Raw genomic sequence first — 11,677 nt, forward strand, 5'->3', positions numbered from 1 at the left:
AACAAACCAGACAATAAACAAGGTGGAATTGAAAAACCAGACAGACACATAATTGGTTCAGTATAAATATTTAAAATACTTTATACAGCATAGAAATCTCTTGACACCCCAACAAAAACCTTCATTACAAAATCTTACAAAAACCATTCCCCCAGCAATTCTGTATCAATCTCAGTAACAACCAAAATAAATTACAAAGACATAAATTCAAAATGTTAACAGTAAAATTTCACTTGTGAAATATTGCATGCAACTTTTTTCTTTTGACAGGAAGAGACTTTTCAGTGTCTTAACAGTGAGAAGCCTTGTGTGCCTGTGAAAGCCTTTTTGTAGGTCAGATACTTTTCTGAGGCTACTAACGTGAAAATATTGACAAAAAAATTGTCAGAATCCCTCCGTAACAAAATGACACAGAAGGAACACAGGAATCGTACTGTTATTTACAAGCACAATTTTCACATCACTCTCAGAGAGCTCTTGGCAAATACTCGTCATTGCAGTAAACACTTAAGACTATTGCACAAACTACAGCATTAAGACAAAAAGGACTTGAGTTATTTTCATGGAGGTTACACGATTGCAGTAGCAGTTCTTCCCACCTTCATCTCTTCAACCTTTGGTAAGGCTGATCAGTATCATAAGGCTTTTGATTCTCTATTTTTATCTTTTTTTTAATTTTTATTCAAAAACTGACAACCATAACCTCCTATACAGTCATAACGAAGACGGCTTACAGTTTTCCTGTGTGACAAACAGGTGACGGAACACTTGTATATAAAAAAGTCATAGCTGTGAATTACTCTCAGTGTAGAGTGGTAGTTTATGAGTACGTGACAGAGTGCTGTATGTCTTTACTCCTGGCATCTACTTCTATTTCAGTGTGTTGATTATTTCTAATGGCACTAATGCTCACACACTGCAACACTGTGGCAAAATCCACTCAAACAGGTCACTTTTGACTGCTGTTAAACATCAACGTATGAATTATGCAGTGAGGTAAAAGATGGTAAACGTTGTGACTATAGTTTTTTGGTTTTTAAGATTAGTGCAGTGAGCTTCACCCAGTCAGGAATGAGGATACGGTGCCAGCGGGCTGGAAGTCAGTGAGTATCTTAAGAGAGTTTTTACACAGACACTTATACATATAATCAGGGTGAGGGTCGGGGGCTGATAGCTGGTGTGAATCAGTTTGCTGCTCAATTAGTAACCAGTTACAGCAATATTACATTAGAATAAACCTTAACTCAGTGTATAATACAGTGTTTTGTGTGAATGCATGTATGTGTACACCTTTTCGGTGAGGCTCATATTACAAGATGTCCCATGTCCACTCTATCTAGGACACAGTGTGGTTTAATCATCCCTCTGGGATCTGTTTCAAATCTCTTCTCAGTGTCACCACCTCTTTATTACATAACGAGAGTGGTACAATATGTGAAACATTTTTAAACACCTTCTTTTTTTTTTTTTTAATGATCTTATCGCTCATGAAAAGTGGCTCAGTCGCAATAAAGGGACCGCTCGTTCCAAAAAGGCCGCTCTGGAAGACCTCTCCAACTTCAACAAAGCGTTGAGAAGGGGTCTCAAGGTCAGTCTGTGTCTTGAGTTAGCCTTCATCTGGTATCCCTCAGCAGAGGGTTTTGAGTGCCCCTGAAGCACAAAGGAGAGTCTGCATCGGGTAGGGAGGTGGGGAAACCACTTCTTCGATGACTTGTTCTGGCCGGAAGCTGAACGGCTGCAGCTGGACCTTCTTCTTTAGGATCTGTCCGATTCCCATAGAGGGGAACTTGCTGCGGTGGGTCGGGCTGTCGGGATCGCTGCTGCTGCTGGAGGGAGGACTGAACGCTGAGGTGGGATTGAGAGGATGAAAGGCGGACTTCGGAGGGCTGAAAGCGGAGCTACCTGGTGGGCTTCCTATGGTGCTGGGTGGGCTGCCACTGGTGTCGGAAGAACCACACCAATCTGATGAGAGGCTCTTCTTTGGCTGTGGATTGACAATCAGGACAGGGGGACTGGGGATTGTGGCCTTCTTCAAATAAGAGGAGTCTGGTTGGAATGCTGAGACGTGGCGGGGTGGGGACAAAGTCCCATTGGTCAGCTTGTACCAAGGTGAGGCTGGGGTGTCTTCAATTTGTTCAGCTTTAGATAGGGAGCCAAAGGAATGCATCCCGATCGGTGATGGTGCCGGCGGGGCCGGTATGTTGTGTTCTGGGCTTGTGTTGACCGGTGGAAGCGTGGCCAAGCGCCTCCGTTGTTGAGGAGTGTTATTAAAAAGAGGTTGGATCTCTAAGTATTCCATTGAAGAGGAGGCGACTGTCCCGGGAGGGGCCAGAGGTGAATTGCGATGGCCTCCAGTAATGGCTCGCAGAAGACCTGAAGAGGAAACAAAGAAAATTGTAACCTTTCTGAAATATGGTGTTTTTTTTATTTTTGTTCATCAAATATTTAATAATAACAGTTTTTACATTAGGTATACAATGAATGGATGGTTGAGAACTGGACTGCCACGTGTCTAAACGCGTCAACTTGTCACTGAAGACATTCCTTATCTGAGAGCATGTGACCAGAAGGCGTAAAACAACTTTTTTATTTTATTTTAACCTTGGTAAAAGGTTATGGGTTGATTTGAACCTTTCCTGACATGCTGAATCCAAATTATTCATCAGGCTACTTATAATCACATAATACGAAAGGAAGACGACAGGATAGAAAAAGTCCTCAGCATTGAACCCAGGTCCTTTTTGGGTACTCATAAAGTCTTCAAAGGGTGTTGCGTTAAAAACTAGAATCACACATCCAAGAAAAAAAAAAAAATCAAACCTTGAAAGAACTAAATTCAAGTGAGCCTTCTGTGTTAACATTAACAGATGGATGATTGAATGGAGGATGGATGGGGGAGAGGGAGTGGATCAATGAATGACAGGGGGACTACATTGATTGATAGAGGTCATTGATGCACAAGATAATTCATCAATAAATGCTTTATTTAATTAACTAAAGAACTAAATGAATGTAATGAGCCCAATATGAGGCCTTACCTGTTCTGTGTTTCTTCTCCTTACTGGGCCCCTTGCTAACAGCTAGGTAAACGGGAGTCTGTTTGGGGGGGATGGTGAGCTTGTCTACATGCTTCCTCCATTGTGTCTGGAAGTATTCACTTTTCTGCTTTTCTCCTTTCTTTGTCTCCTGGAACTGCATCTCCTAAACACACAGTAAACCACTCATCGTCTCAAATCTTCTATTAACCACGTTTATCATCCTCGTTCATGGAGCTCTTTGCAGGTACAGTGTGTAAAAATGCCGGTGTCACCCCTTACCCGATACTCCTTAGAGAGTCTCTTCATCTTTTTGTTAAGGAGGAAATAGACGGCAAGAGTGTGGCAGGCGCGATTGGTGAGGACAGCGCTCAGCACCTCGCTGTGCTTGTAGCTCATCTTCTCGGTCATATGGAGCAACACCGTGTGATTGATTTCCTCAATGTGGATCCTTGACACATAAGAGAAGGTTGATGCTTAAAATTTTATGACAAAACAATTCCTATCCTTGTTTTACACGTTTAATTGTGTTAAACCTGTAAAAATAAATGTATTATGTACTCCAAATGAAGTCAAAATACAAGTTTAAAACATAAAGGGTGTCCGGGTGCATCTACCTGTTGAGGTACGGTGCTCCTGTGTTCTTGTTGGCCAGCTGTAGCCAGGAATCAGCCATTACCTGGTGGATATTCGGACGCTTGTTGGGATCTGGCTCAAGAAGCTTCTTCAGAAGACAAATGGCAGCTGACAAAAAGAGACAGAGAATAAATGTTTCTACGCTGAAACTGATTTACACATTCTACATGTTTTTCTTCATAAATATGACTCGTTCCCTTGAATAAAAACAACTCAAATAAACATGAATAAATCCATTTCTGTGGCATTCAGCACACTTCCTCAGCTGTTTCTACAGAAGTTCAACTTTTGGCTTTGTTTAAGGAAACCACTACATTTACTCAGTGTGATACTGTTAGTACGGTTAGAGGTATCTATAGTATGAGTGTCTTGGCTTGCAGCCAAGCTCACACACTTGTTTTATTTGAAATATATATGCATATTTTTAATTTATCATATTTAGGCACATGATATAGAAAAACAATTCAATTATAATCCAATAATAAATATTCAATAATATAAAGTACAATTACATTTAAAACAATGTTTAGTTTAGTAGTACTCTGTGAAATACCATCTTTTTTCCAATACTTATGTATCAAAAACACTACAGTTATAAAGTTCTCGTGAACTGAATGAAGTTGTGACAATATGAGAGATTTACGGACTAACAGGAATGAATTCTGGCAAGGAGTACAAAGTTGTTTCTTGAGATATATTAACAAAGAATATAGGTATGCCTCACCCTCCGTCATTAAGTGGTTCCAGGGGACACAACTGAAGTTTGAAAACATCTCCAGGCTTACCCGAAAATAAGCATTCCCAGTTCTGTACTGTACTTTATTTATGAATGTCTTTTTAATAATATATGGTTAATAAATACCTATTTTAAACTTACAAACAAAATTTTATTTAATAAAACACAGAGAAAAAAAAAAATTCTACAAATACAAATGTTTACATACATCACGGATGCTTTATTTACGAATGAATGATAAAATAAAAGCTCTTATTATTATTATTATTTTGCAATAGTGAAAAAACTGCATCGACTTATCTAATTTTAAAACAACCTTATGAATCACAAGTGACAATTAACGGTAGATATATATTTTAATATATACTGTACGTACATATTTCAATATATCTTTTATTCTTATTTATTGTACAGGAACATGATATTATGTGCTTTTAATAGTTTCCTAGAGATCTTATGATTCCAATATTTGTGATGGACAGACTGGAATAAAATGACATAAACTTAATTTATATTTTTCCGTGTAGCTCATGAAAACTGACGTATAACCGTGCGCAACTTTTAACTGCATATAATTGCTATGTTCTTAACCATTTGATTTTCATTTAGCCCATTAAGGTTAATTCATTTATTTCAATTGCCCCTTCTTGTGTTTTTGGAATTATTCACCACATTTATGGATTCCTGCTTTTCTTTGCCTCAAGGGAAACTCCTTGTCATCTGTCTGTCTGTGTCTATGTATATATATATCTATTTATTTTCCTATACACTATATTTAAGGAATATAATTTTATGTTTAAAACAATGTTTTAAACAAGTAATATTCTGTGGAAATACTTTTTATATCTTTTTCCTGCTCTTACTTAACAAAAACACTAGTTATACATTTTTTAGGGACCGTGAATGGAATTCTGTCAAAGTGTAAAGTGACATATTGACTGAGAGGAATGAATTCAATTATACGTATTATAACTGTACACTAGCGTGCTTTGGTGCGTTTGGTATTTACCTGTGGAGAGTGATGGAGGAAGAGGGTTCATCTCCTTGTCCACCATCTTTTGGTGTAGGGCTCGGAGACTGAAGGGTTCCACGGTGAACGGGAGAGTCCCAGTTAACATTGCATACATGTTCACACCGCTGCAGGAACAAAATACACACTTAAGCTTGGCAAGTGCTCACGGAGTAAAAACATACTTTTTAATTAATCCGATATTTGACATGTAAAATAATGCACTCACATGGACCAGACATCCACCTTCGGCCCATACTTCTTCCTGGACAGCAGCTCTGGGGCAGCGTATGCCGGACTTCCACACTGGGTGCTGAATGGATCCGAATATCCCAAGATACCAGCACAGTTACTGAGGCCAAAATCTAAAGCACAGAAGAGGCGACGTGAGTGTTTCTGGGTTTATCACTGTATTTTCAGCTCATCCGTTACACACACACGCAAACAGAAGCAGATTAGCACTGTGTTGAGGGCTTGTCTGGGTTTTTATGGGATATTTAATTGCGCTTAACGCCTCACCACATGTGGGACATTAGACTCGGCATGATCCACTCCAACTGAGAAAATCTTTTTACATTTATTCTACAGTAACTGGAATATGAGTTAGATTTTGTTATTAGCTCAAATGTTATTCTTGTTCTCTGCTCTGGGAAATTGTGTGTATTTTTAGAAGAATCTACTGTACAGATTTGCCAAGTGTGAGAAACAAATAGAAAGATTAAGGATGCGTTACCTATGAGCTTAATGTTGTCCTGCTCGTCCAAAAGAAGGTTTTCTATCTTCAGATCCCTGTTAGAGAAGGAAGAGACAAGACAATGTCAGTGTGAAACTGTCACAGTGTCAATATTTATGTGAGATAAATTATCTGACCCTTGATCACCGCACAAAGAAAGACCAGGAGAAGTCAGACTCCACAAGCACCAAACCCATACACACATACCCCTCCCATTGTGGGTCACTTTGGCTGATTTTCATGGTCTATTGTATGCCTCCAGATCCCGCCTCAATCTTAGAAATCCTGTTATACAGTTTCCCACACAGGCATCTCACTGTGATTGAAATTAAGTTCCCATGCTCTCAGCGACAAAGAAGTTAATGTTCCCAGGAGGAGCCTCATGAAATTTAGATCAAAGATCTCATGCAAAAATTAGTTAATATTTTTATTTCCCAAAATCAAATATTAAAAACATAATTGTAATATAAATATATTGTATGATGAAAAATGTAAAAAACAGAAATGACAATTTTTAGACTTAAATATATATCTGCCATGCTATTTACAACAGGAATAAACTGGAACAATTATTTTCTTTGCTCCATGCCCGGAAATCCAACTGCTGCTTCAATCTATTTTTAAATCTTTAGTTTTTAAGACCTTTTTAGCAGTTTTCTAAAAAACAATGTAGACATAGGTGATGGTTGATTTGAATGTTCACAATAAGGACTTAAGCCACACTTTAAGAGAGAATCATGTCTGATTTCATGATCTTTAAGTCAGCTTGAACCCATGAACACCACAAATCTGTCTACGCTACGGGCAGCAAACTATCAATATATACAGCATATAGATTCTGCCTTAACACTAATATGTATTTAATATTTACCTGTGCACCACACCTGCCCTGTGCAGGTGCTCAACGGCCAGCACCAGCTGCCGAATGTATTTCTGCGTCTCCCTCTCATCCAGGCGTTTCTTATCATAAATACGATTCATGAGGTTGCCTCCGGGGCAAAGCTCCATCACCAGGTAGTAGCTGTTCTCTGTCTCCAGGATGTCCAGCAGCTGTGTGATGTTGGGATGGCGGATCATCTGCTGGATGTGACCCTCTCGCCGCAGGTTCTTGGTCACGTAGGAGTCCTTCTTGGCCTTTCTCTTGTCGATCACCTTCACTGCCACCTGGAGAAATTGAGACAGAGGTTGGAGTTACAGATGGTTTAGACAAAGTAATGACCTAAGTTGCTAGCATGTCATACTGTGGAATAACGGACTAGCACACTGCTGTCGTGGAGAGTTGTAGTGTAACAGGTGAGGTCTTACTCAGTCTGCATTGTAACTCAACACTGAACTCTCCCCTAACAGCTGCTGCCAACACGGGGCAAAGCAGGCCCTATAGGGCCCCAAGCCTGCAGGAGTCATATAGTATGTGTGTGTGTGTGTGTTTGTGTGTGTGGCATGGGTTACTGAACTATCATAAAAAGGGAAGAGGCAAATGCTACCATATTTACTGAGATGGAGCCATGGCCAAATGGACATTTACTGTTCCTCCATTTGTCACAGACTCTAAGTCCAGCTGAATGCATGAGAGGAGAAGCGACAAATGTAGAAGAGAGACAGAAATGACAAACTAAGGTCTCATGTTTACATTCAACACACACACGACATCAGTTTGTGTTACTTTAATCACTCATCCTCTCCTGACCTGTCCTTGTTGTCCGACTAAAAGACATGTCTCATAAAAAACCTCAGTGCGTGTCCTTTATCTTTATGACAAACACTTTTCTTCCCTCTAATTGCATTTACTAATGTAGCCCTCCACTTTATTTCATCTTTGCCCGTGTCTCCTTGTAACCTGTCTAGACTGGGTTCAAGAACATGGCTATCATACACAACAAATCATCTCAAGGAGAGCAGACAGACATAGAAAGGCATGACAAGCCTAACTAATCATCATATCCATTAATGTAATGGCAGCGGCAGAATGGTTGTATGTGTCCTCTCATCCGTCCTTCAGCCTTTGCTTTCCTTTTTTACATTTGTCCTCTCATTTCTGATAATTGATTCAGCTCTGAATTACTTTTTATTTTTATTTTTTACTGTTGCTAATTAAACCTGACTGCATGTGCCTGTGTGTGTTATAACCTGTCACTATTCGGTAATACATAGCTCATGTTTATGCCAGGCAGAGTGGATGAGAAATGGGGGTGAGGGCCATGTATGGGGGGATGGAGCACTGTATTTACAGTATGTTAGTCTATAGGGGAGGAGTGGGTATGTAGAAGGGGAGGGGTCTGCCTAGCCAGGGGGCTTCTGGGGGATTCAGTTGTTTATCAGGCACCCCTCAGACAGAAACAGGAGGAGGTGGGGGCGATGAGGGGTGTAAAGTGGGTTACAGACATGAAAAACACATGCATATGACCTCCCCACCCCCCAACCATGACAGCACCATCCCTGACCTCTCCTCACTTTCAGATCCCCTGCTTTAAAAACACACACACACACACACACCATCCCAGCCCAGCATCCACGCTGACTTTTTTAATGATGGTAAAAAAGGGATTGGGGGGGGATACTCCGGTGCTTCTTTAACCCCCAAACACCACTTTGCCTGAATAAACTCCCTGCCCTCTGCCTCAAGCACACAGGACCTTTTATTTCCTCTGAATGGGAGTGTAAAAAAAAAAAGGGAGGGTGGGAGGTGGGGGGGGGGTATGTGATGCTCTTGGTAGTGAGATTGCAAGTGTTTGCATCATTCTTAACAAAGAGTGGAGGGAAGAGGAGAGCTTCAGAGAGGGAGGGGGAGTCGGGAAGGAGGATGATATAATCTCCAACATGCTTTTTATTAAATGTAGTAAAACATGTTTTCCTTCTTAACACGTAGAAAACTGGTATAAAAGCAGAAGCACATCAACAACAGTTGTTTTTTTTTCCCCCACAAGTGTCCTGGTGCTCCTCAGAAACCTGGACAGACAAAGGCGATGGAAAACCACATCGCTGTGCTCCGCTTGCAGAATCCTAATGAGAATGAAGCCCATTTATCAACGACACCATTCAATATGCAAGTAGCTTCTCAGTGCTCCCATTGGTCGGGCAATTTGCGCTCTCGGTCCCCATCTCTGGCTTTTGCGCGCAACGTTGGTGAGATCACCAACAGCAGCAAACAAAGCATGAGGTCCGAAATAAAAAAAAAAAAAGAAAGAAAACGCGTTATCCAGTAGAGACACGCACACAAACACACCCGCATAAAGAAGTAAATATTGTCTTTAGAGCTTGGCTGGAAATCAAGCCCGCTGAGAACGCAGTTTATTCAGCAGATGCCAGTGCCGCATGAGCTCATTAAGGAGCATTCTGTTGGCAAACAGGAATGATCACTTTCTCTGAGAAAGGATAACATTATATTGGTATGGTGGAAAAAAACACGCCAACGTACGGCTATCTTAAATAACCTTTAAATGATATAAGTTCCCCCCCCCCTTTATCCACCAGCAGGGAATGAACAGCTGTCATTGTCGTTGAAATTTTAAACCATATTAGATTCCCCCTTTTGCTGCGTGTGATCAAGATATTTGAGATGTTGAAAACTGTCACAAAAATGTCTATTATTTCCCTTCAAAGTTCATAACTGGCTTAAAAATTTCAAGTTACAGTTTATCCAATTTATTATGATAATATGATACAAATTTTAATTCATGCCCAGAGATATAACACACCGGATCTAAGGACCGGTTTGTCTTTTCCACTCACCTTTTCGCCGGTCAACGCGTGGAGACCCTCTCTAACTTTAGCGAAGGATCCTTCTCCCAGCTTCCTTCCAATCAAATAGTTCCCGACCCGTTTGGTGTGGTAAAAGTTCTTGAGAATGTCTGCTGCGGGACTGCATAGAGAGGTAGAGAGGCTGCTCTCGTTCCCGGCACAGTTGGGGGTTTTCCCCTCGTGTAACCCGTGGTTGTTATCCACCACCATGTCTGCAACTGGCATAGCAGCTCCCTTGCCAAAAAAGGTGTTCGGCTGTCAAGAGAGAAAACTATTATTACGCAGCTCGTCCGCTCGCACAGCTTACACTCAGGTATTAAATGCTTAGCGTCCAATAAAGTGCGTAAACTCCGTTCGGCTTGCGTCTCGCCCCTAATACCAAATTAAGAGAACCGGATCTTGCGCCACCTGTTCGCCCAAAGCATCCAGTGAGCATACTCAGCAGGTTCCACAACAAGTCTTGGGTAATAGGCTCTATATGAGCTTAGATTTGAATGACATGGGGGGAAAAAAAAACAAACAAACTCGTGGAAAGTTATTGCATAACACAACCGTGCGTAAGTCTGACGATGATTAAATGTCTGATTCAATCAGAGGTTTTAAGTCGCTTCACCCTGCGCGCAAGAACGACTCCTTGATTCAGGCAAGGCGGCGTGTTATAGCGTTTGAACTGACTGATTTTACCGGCTCCTCTGGGTGGGCGTTTCTTAGTGTGAGGTGGAAAAACACACACACACACACACACACACACACACACACACACACACACACACACACACACACAAAGCCCAGTTACACTGATGACTTTCAATCCACTGAGCGCGGGCGGGAGGATTGCGCGTCAGAAGAAGGGGGGACGACTCCCGCTGCTCCGCCGATGCGCTCGGTGCGCCCGGGTTGAACTCGGTCTTGAACAAAGGATGTCCGCGTAGTGTAAGATGCAAGACATCAACAGTGTCACTGTAATGCTATTTTATGCCTATGCTATGCTTTATGCGGTCTCCATTGCAATTGTCTTGTCACTAGGTAGAATTGTGTGCAAAACACCCATATTATTCCATGCGCTCTGCAGTCACAATTATACAGCAGATGGACGCATGTGTAACTAGAATTTCATTTAAGGCGCAGCATCACGAAGGAACTACGCGCTGTTGTGTGATAGATAGTTCCCAAATTTGATATTGCGCCAACAATAAAATGTCGCTCTCCGTGTTTCATCAGCAGACAAAGGGCTGTTTACCACTTTGCACAAGAAGGTTTTTCTTGGCGCTTCATTCAGAGACCACGTGCTGGGAGCGGCAACAGCTTGAGATGCAATCATGCTGAACTTCTTGTTTTATTTCGGTTCAAGGCAGGTGTCTGACCTGAACGTGATACTGTTAGTCGTCCTTACAGTAAACCTACAGTGGCATAATAAAATATAGAAGCCTGACAATATATATTGTACCCACTTGGAGTTGATATTATTGTTTGAGACGGAATCAGATTGAATTCACTACAGTGCTGATTATAATTAATGACACTTGTAGGGGTTACTGTATCTGAATTAACGTTTTATTATAATTGTAAGTGAGCTCTTTTTTTTAAATCCATTCCACATATGGATTCGTGGGAATGAAAAAAAACAACACGCATAGACAATCAGATGCCTGAACCACTCTTCCTTGACACCAGGTTTCTAGAAATGATCCCAGAAGTAGATGAATGGCGCCATCTATTGGACTTCAATTGTACAACAACCTCCGAGCGGTGAGTCCTGACACCAGATATCAGTACAACTGCAGTCCTGC

The 11,677-nt window shown here is 41.2% G+C and overlaps 1 protein-coding gene across 1 annotated transcript; it reads right to left on the minus strand.

Annotated features, from left to right (window-relative positions):
• Positions 1-95: 95 nt before the first annotated feature.
• Positions 96-10,525, minus strand: hunk (hormonally up-regulated Neu-associated kinase). The gene is made up of 9 exons (XM_068331414.1): positions 9,879-10,525; positions 7,021-7,313; positions 6,150-6,205; positions 5,646-5,781; positions 5,417-5,544; positions 3,653-3,779; positions 3,318-3,486; positions 3,039-3,201; positions 96-2,373 (listed from the first exon to the last, which is right to left on the minus strand). Exons 1-9 carry the CDS (start codon positions 10,110-10,112, stop codon positions 1,628-1,630), a joined length of 2,052 nt encoding a protein of 683 aa, XP_068187515.1. The 5' UTR covers positions 10,113-10,525; the 3' UTR covers positions 96-1,627.
• Positions 10,526-11,677: the final 1,152 nt, after the last annotated feature.

This window comes from Antennarius striatus, chromosome 13 (assembly GCF_040054535.1).
Source record: "Antennarius striatus isolate MH-2024 chromosome 13, ASM4005453v1, whole genome shotgun sequence".
NCBI classification, from domain to species: domain Eukaryota; kingdom Metazoa; phylum Chordata; class Actinopteri; order Lophiiformes; family Antennariidae; genus Antennarius; species Antennarius striatus.

What these genes read in the sequence shown, in the direction of transcription:
- hunk (XM_068331414.1), bottom strand. Translation starts at nt 10,112, where the DNA reads ATGCCAGTTGCAGACATGGTGGTGGATAACAACCACGGGTTACACGAG. An exon ending in AAGGTGGATGTCTGGTCCAT is followed by an intron (nt 5,545 to 5,645) that starts GTGAGTGCATTA and finishes TTGTTCCTGCAG; the next exon opens with CGGTGTGAACATGTATGCAA. An exon ending in GGAGCACCGTACCTCAACAG is followed by an intron (nt 3,487 to 3,652) that starts GTAGATGCACCC and finishes TTATGTGTCAAG; the next exon opens with GATCCACATTGAGGAAATCA.